The sequence below is a fragment of the Schistocerca gregaria genome, chromosome 7, assembly GCF_023897955.1.
Source record: "Schistocerca gregaria isolate iqSchGreg1 chromosome 7, iqSchGreg1.2, whole genome shotgun sequence".
Lineage (NCBI taxonomy): Eukaryota > Metazoa > Arthropoda > Insecta > Orthoptera > Acrididae > Schistocerca > Schistocerca gregaria.
In genome coordinates this window covers 482013805-482031220 of record NC_064926.1, presented here as the reverse complement: position 1 = coordinate 482031220, position 17416 = coordinate 482013805, and the positions used below count along the sequence as shown (strand labels likewise).

Here is a 17416-nt window from a genome sequence, read left to right as displayed (position 1 = left end):
CAGATCTTTTAACCATTACATCAATAGCTAATAGATTGAATGAGGCAAAGTAGCTTGACATTGACAATGACAAATATGATGATAACAGTGATGAAATATACTTACTGTATTACTCAAAGTTTCTGCCATTTATCTGATGCCCCTACAAATAAAAGATGTTGTAGTAATAGGTATTTAACAATAATTGAGCACACATACAAAAATCTTCTGGGAGCAGTATTTCTCTCTGTAAGCACTGTGATAACTTCATGTTCTGCATTATCTTCTATACATTAGCCACTAGTTACATAGGAATTGTAAACTGTGTTGTGATCAGTTTCAGTACTACTGCCACAATAATTTATTCATTTCCAATCAGCACTTAATATTCATGTCGTATGACACCAGCAATTACCCGAGATACAGTAGTAATGTTCTTCCTGTTGTACCACTTGACATTCTATGAATCACTGTGTATATCCTGTATTTTAGACCAACATATCTCACACCTTATTCCAGCCAAGTATCTAATTTGTATTGTACTCTTGATGTCAAAAAATTTACTTCATTGTCTTACAATTTACTGCCCAATGACAGTTGTTTCTCCAAGAAAAGCCTTTTCGTTTTATAGTAGTGTACAAAGTATAAAACAGCGACAGTGGTAGTATATTTTATTCTATCCTTTTTATAACTGAAAGGAGAAAGTTTTCTTTTCACCCGAAATGTAACATACCTTATGTAGTTCAGCCATACTAACTTTTGCATGTTTTTGGTTTACAGTTTATATATAATTCTTCAGAATGCTCAGCACTTCATCTTATTCATTCTGTGTCATATACTTTGCCAAAAATACACTTTTGTTAAAGTTGAACTTCATTACTTTAATTCAGTTTTAGGTTAACTGTGTATCATATTGACTAACGGTTACCTTTAGTGGGTTGTTTGGCTTAAGGTTATTGGGGTTGCTGCTTTTCTTCCTAGAGTTACTACATTTATTTTGAATTTAATTATTTTTTCCTGAGAAGCTTCATTGTTCAGCATCACAGGAGGACGAGGGGGGGGGGGGGGGTACATAAGTTTTTACACATACTGTGGATATTCAGAAATGGGTATGAAAAAAATGTTTGACGGAATATACTCTGTGAAATAACTAAATCATGTGGTATGGTGCGGATGGTTCTGTACAATTTCATATAGCTTTGATATGACATGGCAGTGTATCAAGATCTGGTGTGACCAACCATACTGTTTGCAATTTCATTGTCTATGTCAGTGTGGAGGGATGAAACTGTGATTCCATGAACAGAGATGGGGTCTTATTAGTCTGGGAACCAGCAAAGACAGTGAAGAACTACACTGTCTTGTATTGATTATTCCTACCTTACAATGTGTATGGTGTTTTGCTCAGTTGTCTTGAAAGATGGTAATGGGGCTTGGGAGGAAATTATACGTACGTGCTCAGCTCAATGTGTGTTCCTCTATGAATATGAAACATTCATGTAAATGTGTTGCTTCCATTGACACACACCAATATGATTACTATATTTGTCTCTTGTCTGCATCTACCACTCCTTTGAAAAAATGTGCTGATGGTACATTATTTCTCTACAGTGACACCAGTCGTGATATACCTTAACTAGTCAACTCTCAGAAAATCATACAAGTATCTCCATTTTCCAGCTGGAGGCTCCAGACCTCTGAATCCTCACCTTGTAGCTGATTTGCCATTTATCAAATGCGAACAAATTGTTTAAGTTATTTCATAGTTCCTTTATTCTCAAAACATTCAGCATGGACAACAAAAATTTCTACTAAGTTGCAAAACCATTTATTGTGTATGTATTATGGTTATTAGAGGAATGTACCAGTTAGTAAGGTGGTCAGAATTGTGTGCTTCCTTTGTATATAGGAATGGTGCAAGAAATAAGTGCTGCGTCAATAATACCAGATATGTTTATTTTGTAAATAAAAACCACCTTTTCTTGCTGCAGTGTACTTTATTTCTACCAGATGCATTTTGCCTTTTACTTTAAGGCATCTTCAGTGGGGTGGTTTTTGATATGTTTGGTTGGCATCTGTGTTTCCTCTCATCTGGTCACTTGGAAGTCACACAATAACTTAACTTATGAAACATAAGAATGTTTTTCATGTTTTCAACTTTTTCTTCAAAATTTTCATATTGTTTTGGAGCACTATTAGTCTTTTGTCACTAGTTGTATGTATTTGATTGAAAACTGTGATTTAAAGATGTAACTACTGTGAGTTCATGGACACAAACAAACCAAACAATATGAGACATTTAGGCAAACAATATGAAAATTTTGAAGAAAAAGTTGAAAACTTGAAAAACATGCTATGTTTCCTTAGTGAAGTTATAGTGTGACTTCCACGTGAACAGATGAGAGAAAATGCAGATGCCCACCTGAAATGTAACTATCCCACGGAAGGTACTTTAAAGTGGAAGGCAAAATTGTCTGGGAGAAACAAAATACATTGCAGCAAGAAAGGGCAGTGTTTAACTACAAAACAAATATTTCTGTGCTTGCTGCACATGATGGCCACGCAAACAAACTTGTTAACACCATATATTTTCTAATGAATATTTAAGACTATGGAGAAGGAACTGTGACTGTTAAGTAATTTCTGCCAGTGCTATCACCATTCCCTCTCAAATAGCACATGGGAAAAATGAACACCTAAGTCTTTCCATGCAAGCTCAGATTTCTGTTATTCTGTTTCAATGCTCATTTGTTCTTGTGTATGTGGGAGTGGTCATAATATTTTGGCATTCGGAGGAGAAAGATGATGATTGATATTAACCCTGCATTAGTTGCGTCATGTTTAGTACCGTTAATAGTTGCTGCATGGTGATAAATACAGATATATAAGTAAAAATCAACAAAGTAATTGAGAATATGCAGTTTACTGCATTTGATTTTAATGTGCTCAATACATACCTTTTATAATGCTATAAATTCTGTCCAGTTTCACTGAAATGCTAAGTTTCCATGTTTCACTGAAATTCTAAGTTTCCAAATATGTTACATTATTTATTTGTGCATATGAAAAAGATGTATAATAATATTGTAAACAGGATGAAAGGCACACATTGGTTACAACAGTTTTTCAGTTCACACATTTCAGTCACAGTTTTCGGTTTTTAAACATTCTGAACAAATAACACTTGCATGTTCCAAACACAGATATTTACTACATTTGCAGCAGCTCCACCCGGTAGGACCGTTCTTTCTGCTGTCACAGTATGCACAATGCCCTCAGTGTTTGTTAGGATGGTGTTGACAGGCCTTGCTTTCATTTCAATTTGGAAAATTTCACAAATCCATATAGGAATATTAGACAATATGTTACTCAAGGCAGCCGGGACTCGCTTGTGTTCTGTAACAAGCTCATGAGAGAAATATTGCAGAAAATTCCTTCGTGGAGTCCAGCTGTCTGGGTTGTTAGCAGCATGAACCTAATGCCTCCAGCATTGAGTAACGAATAAAATATGACAATAGGTCATTGGCAACTGTGTCTTGTGCAATTTTAGACACCACACAACTTGTCGCATGTGTTTGTGCCGTCTTTCATCTTATTATATGTGACTATCATTTCTGATTTGCCTGTCTCTTTGTCAATCATGGTGAAGACTGGATATCAGTACAACATTTTTGCCTTTTTTAGGAATATATGATGCAGGAGTGCAAGATTTTTTTCTGAAGGTAAATGTATTTGAACCCACTTCATGCTTACTTGGCTTCATGAATTTCAGTGGCAATCCGTGCTTCTTCTTCTTCTTTTTTTGTGTGTGTGTGTGTGTGTGTGTGTGTGTGTGTGTGTGTGTGTGTATGGTTCCTAATAAAGTTAGCCAAAAATCGTTTTTCAGTGTTTCAGCCAACTGACGACAGGTAAACCAGTTATGCACTGTGATATTCCTGCCAATTCCTCTGATGGAGGTACACAGTATTTGAACTACAGCTGCCGGTGGAGTATTACTTACACGATAGAGCCATTCCTTTTGTGTTCCAACATGCACTTCCATATCAAAAATATAATACACATAATGTATACACCCCGGGACAACTGGAAAAAAACATGGGAATTTTTTCATCCAGGAGAAAACTGGGAAAAAGCCTGGAATTTTTTAGAATTCTGGGAATTTTTCAGTGTTTTAGTTTTCAGTAACTTTTTGTAATTTTGGCTGGTAAGAATTGATACTCTAACGTCTGTCTACAGCAAAATGTGTCAAAGGCTTTAGGGCGAAGACTGTGCAATACTTCATAACAACAGACTGCTTACGATGAGCATGATGTCACAATTGTTTGCGTTAGGTTCGTTTGAACATTTTACAGTGGGCTCACGCGCGTGTGTAGTTGTCATGGATGAGCAGTACATTCTCCTGCTTCTGGCTACTTGAAGTATGGCTGTTAGTTATTTGGTGTTTCCTCATCGTTTCAAGCTCTCATGTCAAATGAAAACAAAACAGATTTCTGTGGCTGGGAGATATCGAGTAAATTAAAATACATTCATATGATTACGGAAGGTAAAACTGTTATTAGTTTGTTATCTGACTTCATTTTATTTCCATGTTTTTGGCTGTGAAGCATTAAGTGCCTTGCAGAACAACTAAGTCATTTTTGTTGGTTTGCTGAAGTCATTTGGCTTTTCTGCAGAGGCAGTCAGTTTATTTGAAATAAAGTGTTTGTCTAATGTTGACTAGTTTCAACTGTTCACTGAATTTCACATACACGTTTTCATCTTCTGGCACATGTGGCATTATTTTGTAATAAAGAACATAACATGAGATAATGCAATAGTGGTACTCGAAGAAAATTTACATCCCAAAAACCACAATGAGAAGCTTAATATCAGGTTGGGGCCTACTTCATTGTGAATCTGGACATACAAATGTTCACCTTAAGCCGAATTATGGATTTTAGTATCAATTAAAAGAAAACAGCCCTTGGTCATTAATTAGTGACCGAGGGCTGTTTTCTTTTAATTGTAACTATTCAGTCTCTGAACGTGCAGCTATGTACAACATTTTGCATTTTAGTATGTTTTATCTAATTCCGATGCTCTTGGAGGAGCCTCTGATGTCCTGTTTTTTTTTTTTTTTTTTTTTTTTATGACGTAATGTAAGTTCGTACAAACATACCAGCTTTCTAGGTCATTGTAGCTGTGCACACGCAGAAACACTTGTTTTCTGATACTTTCTGGCAGCTGCTGAAACAAATGTGTTTTTAACAGGTCACAGGAAAATATTACGAATGGTGGTTTGAGAAGCATTAGTATTAAAGTAAATTTCGTTTTACGCAAGATGAATTATATTACCTGTGAGAATGTTGGATGAATTTCTTAAGTCACAGAGCATTCGACTCTCATTTAAAACTTAACACTTTGAGAACCAGCTGCTTAGAAGAATTTCGAGCCCAGACGACCAGACATTTATTCATTCTTTAAAATTTTTCTGGCACATTTGTGTGATATGTATCTTAAAGTGTAACACATGCAAAAAATGACCAGTATTATATGTGAACTATATGTGCACTATTTACAGTAATTTAAAGTGTAAACTCTTCCTATTTGTGTTCGCACTACTCAACAGTGATGTTGCTATTGACTGACTACATCACGTGGCTGAAGCTGTGAATAACTGCCGTCATCAGCTCACATAACATGAGCTAAGATTGGCCTACAGTGGCACATCACAATCTCGATTTCTATGCTTCAGAAACTAATGTGCTGTGTTTGGTGGAATTTGAATTTATACTTTGCAGTATACCCCCCCCCCCCCCCTCTCCACCTCCACCTCCACCTCCACCTCCATCCATAAAGTGCCAGAAAGTTCCAGTGTATAAAACCTTAACCATTCATAGGATTAATAAATTTTACAGTCCTGAGGGAAAATACAATGTCACTTAACATGGAAAAAGTGTGTTTTTACTAGGGAAAAAGTGTATTTTTAACTGGGAAATCCTGGAAAAGTACAGGATTTTATTTTCTTGTCCTAGTATACACCCTGAGTACATTATGCCGTCACAAAGAGCAAATATTTTTATTTTGTATTTGTTCAGCTTTCTGTGTATGTACTGTCTAATCTGACAGTTGCCTCAAAATACCTCTAACTTCTTGTTGATTGTGAGGTATTCGAAGGGAGTGCACACTGGTTTGCAGTTCTGGACAAAAATGTTTCTTATTTGAGCTTACTTATCGCATTTCAATCTTTCTTCTCTTGTCAACTTTTTGTCAAATCACAGATATTTGAGGAGGATGCGAAATCTAGGCAGTGACATGGTGAGCCAGAAAATTTCTACCCTGTGCCATCAGTCTTCCATAGATCATCTGTACTTAGATGGCTAGCCTTTATCATTCCAACCAAATACAGTAAAAGCATTAGAACTTGAATTTCACTTGCACTCTCGGACTCGATAAACAGGTTTGTGTTTTCTGCTATTGTGCTGACAATACCATCAGTAAAAAAGTGCTTCCAAATTTCATTTGGCCATTTGAGATGTTGTAGAGTGGGCTTTATGCCATGAAGATGGGTTATTATATTTTCAGACCTGATTTTGACATTTTTTGGAGGTACCTGTTTATTACATTTCATAACCTGATGTTTTCCAACATAGGCTGGACCGTTTGTGATATTGTCTACAGCATCTTCACAATCAGACACCTCTTGTTCTGTATCAGAATTTTCAGGTCACTCTTCTACCTCATCTACACTTTCTTCACACTCGTCATCAAAGTCACCTTTATGCTCACTCCCTGCCAAAGCCTCAGCAAGTAGCTTTCTGATTCTTTCAGACTCCCTTTCATATGCATCCATCCTGCAAAGAAAAAATATAAATAAAATACCTAACTAACCTGAAAATAACCAAACAGCATAACCAATAGAAGATATCACTGCAATAATAAGAAACTCCTGGGAATTAATGATAATATGGAAATAATGGGTTACCTTTTTACTGTTACTCCTGAAACCAACACCACAAATTACACACAACACCATTGCTCACATGGGACTGTGAGTTCGCAATTGTTGACCATTCCACCACCACTGTTCCAGTCCAAATAAAACGGAGTAACGTAGGACTGCTGATTGTAGGAAGATACACGAGTCATGTGATTCGTACGTGCAATGGGATTAAAAGGAAAGAAAAAAATTCATCTGTACAGACCGTCGGTCTGCGCACAACTACTGCATGCTTAAGTGAAAATACCTCACTGCAACAAAATATGCCTTTCGTTGTAATGTTTGCCACTACAAGATGCTTATCATGGCTATGACATATTATCCCCACAAGCTGTGTTTCTTTGAATATTTTCAAGGTCTTCTGTCAGTCCTGTCTGATAAAGATCCCATACCATGCAGCAGTACTCCAGAAGACAGACAAGTGTAGTATGGACAGTCTCTTTGCTAGATGTGTTGCTGCATCGCCTAAGTAATTTGCAAATAAAATGCAATTATTGGTTTGTCTTCCCCCAACATTTTCTGTGTGATGGTTCCAATTAAGTTTGTCATGATTTAGGCCCTAGGTATTCAATTGAATCAACAACCCTTAAATTTTTGTTATTTATCATGTTACTGAAATTTAACTTTTTTTTGTTGAGGGTTTCATACTTGTTATTGGTTATGGTCAATTGCCACTTTTTGTATAATGCAAGTAACTTGCCCAAATTATTGTGCAATTCATTTTGATCTTCTGATGACTTACTAGATGGTAAATAAGAACATCATCTGCAATCAAACTAAGAGAGCTGCTCTGATTGTCTCCTAAATTGTTCTTGTAGATTATGGGCTTATTAAAATTCCTCGTGGAACACCAGAACTGTGACAGGAAATTACAAATTGTCAAATAACTGATTTGGTACTCTGTTGCTAGACAATTTGATTAGAAGCTGCTTATGAGGAATAGTGCCAAAAGATTTCTGGAACTATAGAAGTTTATTCCAAACTTGAGACTGCCCATTGATAGAATCATTGCCTCAGGTAAATTTAGAGCAGGTTGAAACTTCTTGGCAGATTGAAACTGTGTTCCAGACCAAGACTCGAACTTTGGACCTTTGCCTTTCAAGGGGAAGTGCTCTACTGAATTTGAGTCTTAGTCCAGCACACAGTTTTAATCTGCCAGGAAGTTCCATATCAGCGCACACTCCGCTACAGAGTAAAAATGTCATTCTGGAAACATTCCCCAGGCTGTAGTTCCACAGTATCCTTTCTTCCAGGAGTGCTAGTTCTTCAAGATATGCAGGAAATCTGTGAAATTTGGAAATGAGGCACTGGTGGAATTAAAGCTGTGAGGACAGGTTGTGAGTCATGCTTTGGTATCTCAGTTGGTAGAGCACTTGCCTGCGAAAGGCAAAGGCACCGATTTTGAGTCTTAGGTCCGGCACAGTTTTAATCTACCAGGAAGTTTCATATCAGTGCACACTCCACTGCAGAGTGAAAATGTCATTCTGGAAAGAGCAAGTTGTTTGACAAGAACTATGTTTCCTGATTATGTGATGGTTATGTGGATAGATAATTTTCCATAGTACATGTTCCAAATTTCTGCTACAAATCGGTCTCAGTGATATGGGTCTACAGTTTAGTGGATTACTTCTGTCTCCTATGACTGCAAAGCTGAAACTAATGGAAGATGATTTTTTTTCCACAGTCTGTATAATGATGGTCTGAATTCTTGTTGCAATAAATTCTTTCCAGAGTCATGTTGATTGTTTTGTGGGCAGACATGATGTTGAGATGAGCTTTTTATTTTGGATGTAAAATTAGAATTTAAATTAAAATCAAAATAATTCTAGTTTTAACATAATCTCAGAAAGGAGGAGTGTTGTGGATGGCAAAAAGAGATCAAATGTGACTTTTTCTAGTGAACCATCTTTTGCCTTGGAGCTCTAATGTAACACACATTAAAAAGTTTTATAGGAAGATATAATGCCACATTTGTAACTGTAACATACATATCTGTGAAAACAACTTTACAATATGGTGTTATGTATTCTGTTATTCATCACTCACTTGCATGACAATTATTCACACTTTTCATTTTTGTATGTTTAGAAAATGCTTTGTCTTCAGCATACTATGAGATTGTAACTTGCATGCTAACTTTCTGACAATTTTGATAATTAATTATTGAAGATTTTCAGTGCATGTGATTTTAATCTGATAATACTATTATAATTTGCATGCCAGCATTCATGATAGACTTTTTGGATTAAATTTTGCTTCCTTCGGGTAAGTGTTTTGTAAGAAATTAGAAGCTGATTTTCTGAGTTAATATTATCCACTTAAAATTGCTCATTACAGTGTAGTCAGAACTGTAGGTATTTCTTTTATTGCCATCTTATAACCTCACAAACAAAATTATTAGAAAGTGATAAAAATATGTGACAAACTTTGTTGTATTTAACTAGAAGTAACATCTTTGCTTCCAAATATACTTGACATGTCAGCACTCCAAAAAGTAACTCCTTGATTCCTGAAGTGTTTACTGTTTCAAGTGGAAATTATTTTTTAAGTAGTTGTAGTTATTCATTCTTCTGAAACCCCATTCAGTAATGCATGCTTGGAGGTCCCAGAATTGTGGTTTGTCATGTTCTTTGTAGCAGATCAGCATCCTTTTGCTTTCACTCACATTGCTGTCAAAATTTCACTAGTGTATGTCTGCAATAGAACAGAGCTGTGACAAAGTTAGAAGTTTCAACTAATAGTTTAAGGACAGACTACAGCTCACTTTGTGTTGACTGGTGGACAACTACTTAAAAAGCAGTGATAACTGTTTCACAGCTTTTGAATTTTCACTCGTTGTTGTTGTTGTTGTGTGGATGTATGCGGTACACACATTGTAGTCTGTATTCGATCAAACACATGGCATTAATGTTAATTTTCTGGCCATGTTTCTCTTATTACTTCATTTCCTTGGTCCTTTCCTTTCCTTTCCTTTTCATTTCATTTATTTATTTTCTTACATATTTCTCATACTTCTTTCCTATATTTCCTGCACATAATTTCATCTGCTTATTGTCTCAGTTATGACATCTCCCTGCTTATCTTCGACTTGGTTACTGCAATTTCTAAGTTACCATGTTTAAAATCCCATCTGGTATAAAGAATCCATTTTTCTCTTTTTGAGTGTCGAAGGATTCCAATTAAAGTAATTTAATGTTATTCTCCATGGTTTTTCTCTGATGCCTCTTGGCAAAAAGATTCTCTCTGTCTACATATTAATATTTAGAGTCTGAATTGTGATGTATGAAAACAATGGAAGTTCAGGGGAACCTGAGGGCAAAGAATAGCTGAAACAGACATAATCCATAACTGAATGAAATAATTAATGTCTGTGGCTACTGACTGATAAGACAGGTATTTTTAATGTGTGTAGGTACAGCCTTGCAGTGTTGCCACCTCACTGCAATGACACAGGTGGAACATGCTACATATGATGGCTACAGAAGACTCAGTTACCTATTTCTATCTTGATGCTTTTAGGGTGGGCATGGTAGAATCATTGGCATGTTTCCCACTGCTAAAAGTGAAGGGTTCACTCACCAGTCAATAACGTTTAAATTCAGATGTAAATAATCTAATGTTTCAGCAATGAAAACAATTTATAAATTTGTCCTAAGGTTAAGTACAACAATAAATTCAACTTTAGAATATGAAATGTAGTGATTTTGTTTAACATATTTCTCTGTAATATTACTAAAAAAATATTTTTACATATTAGTGCTGATATTCAACAAGTAGTCGTTGCAAAATATTGAAACAAATTATTTACAGAAGAATGCCATTGAGTTCCAGAGAAATGTAGGAATTCATGAGGCTGATCCTATGACTTACTTTAGAGTATAGACTGAAGAGAGGCAAACCTACATTTATGGCATTTTTGGATCTAGAGAATGCTTTTGACAGTGTTGACTAGAATACACACTTTGAAATTACGAAGTTAGCAAGGATAAAAAACAGAGTGTAAAAATTTATCTACGATTTGTGCAGAAACCATGCTGCAATTGTAAGAGTTGAATGCTATGAAATAGAGGCAGTTGCTGAGAAGTGAGTGATACAAAGTTGTAACCTTTCTCTGGTGTCAGTCAATATGTACTTAGAGCAAGCAGTAAAGGAAACCAAGGAGAAATTTGGGGAGGCAGTTAAACCTCAGGGAGAAGTAATAAAAAGTAGAAGTTTGCCAGTGACATTGTAATTCAATCAGCAATGGTAAAGGACTTGGAAGAGCAGTTGAACAGATTAAATAGTGTTGTGAAAAGAGTTTATGAGGTGGATGTCAACGAAAGTAAAACAAGATTATTGGAATGTAGTTGAATTAAATCAGGTGATGCTGAGTATATTCAATGAAGAAATGGGATGCTAAGAGTAGTAAATGAGCTTCCAATCTTAAATAACAAAATCTTCAGACTAGTTAGTTAGGTTTCAAAACATTATCAAATAGTACTTCAGTTATTAAGTTATGGAAGAACGAGATGAGGAAAGACAGTCCTTTCTTGTAAAGTGGTATGAATCCAGTTACTGCCAATAGACATACAAAAAGTAAGTAATGACGGTACTGCTAACTTTTATAACCCCAATGTCAATCAGAATTCTGGGTAAGAGAACTCACAGTGTCTGAGAAGGGGTAAGAGAACTCACAGTGTCTGAGAAGGAATGCATGGGACAAAAGGTCTGGAAGCAGACAGCACTTTCATTATTTGTTTAGTATCTGCAGGAGGAATGAAAATGCTGCTGCCTAACATTGTCAGTGCAAGTACTTACTGGGCCGACAGTGACTTGGTAACAGGGGAATAGAACCTGAAAGAGAACTGTACCTGCTGTGTGAATTGATATGTGAGATGCAGAGCTTCCAGTAAAACAAGAGTATAGGTTTGTAGTGAAATTAAATCAGCTGATGCTGGGTAAATTAAATAAAGAAATGAGATGCTAAAAGCAGTAGATGAGCTTACAGTATTAAAGAACAAAATCTTCACAGCATTTACTTAGGTGGAAGGGCACAGTGGCTGCAACAATGGTTGGTCTGCCAGTGGCAGTGGGGATGAGGTCAGCTACATCAACAAAGGGGAGGAGGACTAGAAGTGGAGCAGGTTGGGGTCGACTTTGCTGGGTGGGAGAGTGAGCCTCACTGGGGCCCGAGGCAGCTGGCAACAGAAGGATGGCGGAGGATGCGGAGCAGATGGCAATGGTGGGCATGCTATTGCAACTGGGAGCCCATACTTGGAATGACGTCACGATCAACCCTGTAACTTAGCTGACTGGAAGGCCACAGTGACGTCACTCTAACAGGTGTGTATGCAACTGATTTGCGTGATGGGTCAGCTGCTCCCACTGACACTTACCATAAATAACTGCCGGCCTTTATGGCTGACCACGATACCTGGCAGTCACCTCAGTTGGTAGCCAAAGGACTCGAGCCAAACAACAGCCCCGGAAGAAAATGTGGCAAGCTATGGTGATCCATGGTATGCAACTCAGGATGCAACAAATCCAGGAGACACATGCCTGGTGACCATGCAACTTGGACTTCTGCATTAGGGATCCCAAATGTAAGCATGAAACACTCCACCTCTGAGTTAGAAGCCAGTTGAAATGGGGTAGAAGTCAGATGCTGTATACCATTTTCAGGCTCCCACAACAAAAATTCCCTACCATCATTGGACACGAGGGAAGGATCTCTCAATGGCAAAAGTAACTGACTATGAGCAGACAAATGATGTCAATTTCTAGTCTGAACCTTGGGGTCAGGAGCTAACCAGAGAATCACATTTCCTGAATTAGCGAGTCTGTGTAAGAAGTAGCATATATGGGACACTCAAAATGACACGCCAGAAGCCTTGCAAATCGGTGATTCAGGTTACGTGCAAGTGCCCAGGGAACTTGTGATGTTGGTTAAACTGCAACCATGCAACCACTACATGGGTTTGATGGCCAAAATACTGTGAAAGCTACATCAAAGAGAAGCTTCTTGGGCTCAGTGACAGGCTTCAAACATTGGACAACTTCATATAAACCCATACTGCTAGACAACAACAAGCCAAAATAATCAGCCTGATTGACACTGCAGAAGCAGCTGGCACTGGTAATTCTCCCACCTTTCTGTAGACTCATCAGAACTGGCAGATGGTGGTGGGGCAACGAAGAAAACTGCCCAGTGATAATGTGAACCCCACCAGCAAGGACATGGTGCGAAGCAAGTCCACATACTGTGTTATCAGTTATCTGCTCCTGTTCCTACTTCTGCTGCTGCTCCTTCTGTAGGCACAACTGTTCCTGCCTCTGCTAGCATTGCAGAGAGGCAGGTTCCATAGTAGGCCAAAGTGGGCACTATAAAAATAGGGAAACAGTAAAAAAGAGGGCTGTCACATGTAAAAACGTCCTTCGTTTCCACTTTAGTATTTGCAGAAGACATGACAACATTAGTACTAAGTACTGGCCAACAGTGGTTCAGTAGCAGTCTCAGAACAGAACCTCATGAGAGGAGTGAACTTACCATGTGAACTGATCTGTGGGAAGCAGAGCATCTGAACCCACGTAAATATGTGTACAGCAATATACTCATATTAGAGCTGGACCCGCGCCATCTCATCTGCCTACATAGTGATGTCTGCTGCTGAGGATACTAAAATTTGCTTTTGTATATATGTCAGCAGTATTCTCTGGGAACAAAATTATATATGTAATGCTTTGTTGGATACCAAGAAACGGTCTGTTCCATGAGAAAATTAACTTGTGTTATAAGGTGCTGTGAACAGTTCTGAAGTGAAAACATTGAAGCAGCATATGCTCATTTATTAACTGCTCTAAGATAAAGTTTTTTTGAAACTGTCAACAATAGGAACAATGCAGTTAATAGGTTTGTATATATAAATGTGCTTACACAATCCTCTCCCTGTTCTTTCCACCATCCCCTCTAAGCAAATTAGAAACAGTGCTGTGGATGTCATAGTTTCTGTAGGTAGTAAGTCGTATGGGTACTAAGCTGAAATTTATTCCATTGTACCAGAGCTATGTTTTACCCGTCCTCACGTCTGGGGTTAAATATCAGGATTGTCACCAGTCAGCCTAGTGGCATTTCTCATTGTTCACAATTTCAAATACCTTTAGCTCACAAACCACTGAGAACAGGCCTTGTAATTTTTTGAAGTATTTCCTTCTTCATTTGATGGATTGTATGATGTAAGTTGTTTTATGTTTTGTATTTTAACTACATTTCACCAAATATTCATGGCAGGCAATGAAAATCTCGTAACTCTATCCGAGTGTGGAAACCTCTTTATTTCATTAACCAGTAACTTTATTACCAAAAAGAGGTTTGAAAGTGCACAGAATTTGCTAATGTGTCAGTAACTAGACTTCTACTACACAGTTACATGTGCAGCAATGTTATCTGTATCACATCATATATTTTTTTAAAACCGTTTTTGCTTCTCCTGTAAAATTTAACAAAACGGAGTTACGAGGTTTTCATTGCCTACCATCGATATGTATTTCAGACAGTCACTTGATAATGACTACACAGCCAAAAGTGCGCAGTAGTGAATATAAAATAAAGTGATACTTCAATCCAATGATTGGTAAGATAATGTTATTCAGAAAATATTTTCTTTTTATTACCCATCAACAAATGTCTGTTTCCTCTTGAGAAAGCCTGTATAGCACAGATTCTTCACGCCACAGGACTCACTCAGTGATATGCGGCATCTGACAGGTAGACACAGGGATATCGCAGTGGAAACATTATGAAAAGAGGGTAGTAGAAGGTGAGAGGGGGTGGGGGAAAGGGGGGGAGGGGGAGAGAGAGAGAGAGAGAGAGAGAGAGAGAGAGAGAGAGAGAGAGAGAGAGAGAGAGAGAGAGAGAGATTGGATTATTTATGTCCAATGGAAATTCTTTCATTGGAATGAAGGTTTATAAATAGTCTGCGTCTCCTAAAGATACGTGTAGATGAATTGAAATTTGGCTGTACTTCTCTTGAAGGTGATCCATATTAAGAACATCTCATAGCTGCAATCACAGAAGAAAACATTGAGAAAGTGCAAGAGGAAATTAATGATTGAAGTTGTATGAACTACTTGGTGCCATAGGAATTTTAAAATAATAGAGAACCATACATCTTGTATGAATAATTGCCTGTAAGGTAGCTTTTTGCAAGGTGGATACCACATTTGATGAAAGACACTACTAGCAAGTTCTAAAATCAGTTTCTCAGCCAATTGTGAACCATTTTAAAAGTAATCCAGTTTGTTGTGTGGACTGCTTTGGTACTGTGGATAAGAAATCAAATGGCAACTGAAGCAGTATGTAGAAACTGTTGGCACTGTACAAAATAAAAGTGAAATACATTTCATCTGCTGGAAAGGTTATAGCCAGTGTTTTCTCAAACACAAAAGGGGTTATTCCTCTTGATTGCCTTTAAGGATGTAGAACATCCCTTGTAAACATGATGCAAGCTATTTTGGTTGAGATAAATATGTAAATGTTAGAAGGATGCATCTGCCCACATTAGAGCTTTGGCAGTGAAAAATTGAGGTACTTGAAACATGGACTGGTGCATTTATTCTGTTCACCATATCTGGCACTATTTGACTTCCACCTATTTCCATATATAAATAAATTTCTTATTTGAGAAGTATTTTAAATACTCTGTACATGTCATAGCAGTTACGAATGAGTACTTCGCAGAACTTCCTGAATCACATTTAGATGATGCAATTTATTCATTGGGATAACACTGCACCAACTGCAGTGACCTAAAAACCTGTCTTTCGCTGCCAGGTAGAGGAAACAAACTAATATCTCAGGGAGCTTACTGGAATGGAAGAGACAGTTATGACAGTAGTAACAGTGAAATGGAGATGGCTGGAACATGTAGCAAGACAAATAAATGGTGTATGAGCCAAGGCTGTTCTTTGCACTAAGTCCAATGGATAATTAAAGGCTGAGATGACCACCTAAAGAAAAGTAGGTAGATGACATCAGAAAATTTTTATATGGCTGAAAATCATAATATATGGAAACTCTGGAAGAGGCATTTATGATGCTGTGGATGTCAAATGGTTGATGGGGATAAAACCTGTACATGGTGAAAAATGTAAATATATGGAAACAAAGGTAAGTATAAGAGATTGTATCATTGTGTTGAAGGATTTACGTGTATTCAAGATGTCTTGTTTTCCCACTGGATATCCAACAAATGACTAATCTCAGTTCCTTCATGATAAATTGTGAGTAGTTAATGCTAGTAGAAAGTATTAGTATCTGAGGAATCTGAATCTGCTCTGTTGAAGTGCCCTACTGAATTTACAAGTAGATTCCCACCACCAAGTTACAGTTTGTCTTTCTTCTGATTTGAAAATATAGCATTTTCATCTTTTTCTGTGTTCTCTTTCAATAGCTCTTGAAAAATTTTTCCTTTTTTTTTGTGGATGACAAATACCATATCTGGAAACCAAAAAATATCTAAATTATTTTCTTCCCTGTGCTATCGTGGCATGCCCTTTTTGTAAACTGTGTTGTTCCACCTTTGTTGTACAAAGACTGATCTTCCACAAAAGAGAAAGTGATAAAAAATAGTAGTCATTTACCTAATTGCCATGATGATTGACAAATTGCCACTTAAATTAAGGGATTGACAAATTGCCACTTACATTAAGGGATAAATAGAGCCACTGTTGTGAAATATATAACAGTGTCATAAGGAGTTTATTGAAATAGTTGTTGAAGGTGTGTACTGAACACTATCTCCACACCTTGACACAAAAACGCTATGTATGGCACAGACTCATTACATGGAGCACTTGTGAGCTGATGTAATGCAGTTAAATAAAGAAATTATGTTAGTGGATTTAAGATCAAGGCAGCTGTGAATGGAACAGACAAGCATAAAAGAAATATGGAAAATGGGAAATTGCAATTATTGAGTAGGAAATGTTCAGTTGTTAAGATTCGAGGAAACCTTAACAGATGGGAGAATTTTTGGGTATCTTATTTTCTTCCCTCCTTATGATACTGTCTCCTGACATCTGCATTACTGCCATTCAGCTTTTTATGTCTCACTCTGTATTCTCTCATTTCTTTGTTTTTCAAGATATTTCTTCTTCTGCTTTTTTGTTCTCATTCAATTTTCTTTTTTTATTGCAGAATAAATTTTACCAATGAAAATAATCAGTTTTTGAAAACATAATGTAACTGGATAGATTGGATTGGTCTATCATAGTGGTAGATCCCTTCTACTATTGTGCTATGGTGCCACTGTGGTATTTGACCGATAGGAGTATGTAAATGAAGGTCTATTCCAGCTGTTTGACACCTCTACGTACATCATCTACCATCAAGATCCCATCCCTGTGATTGAAACTGACCTACAGTCCATTCTTAAAACCTCAGGCCACTTAGAAGGACCAACACCTCAATCCATACAATTT

The 17416-nt window shown here is 37.1% G+C and overlaps 1 protein-coding gene across 3 annotated transcripts in view; it reads left to right on the top strand.

The window, feature by feature from the left end:
- Window positions 1–17416, top strand: part of LOC126282166 (eye-specific diacylglycerol kinase) — a 1350273-nt gene that overhangs the window by 1265700 nt on the left and 67157 nt on the right. The window contains exon 17 of one of the 3 annotated variants that reach the window (XM_049981689.1): window positions 9182–9223. The exons of the other annotated variants lie outside the window; for them this stretch is intronic. Coding sequence (XP_049837646.1) covers window positions 9182–9223 — 42 coding nt within the window. The remainder of the gene's footprint in view (window positions 1–9181; window positions 9224–17416) is intronic. 3 annotated transcript variants of the gene reach the window in all.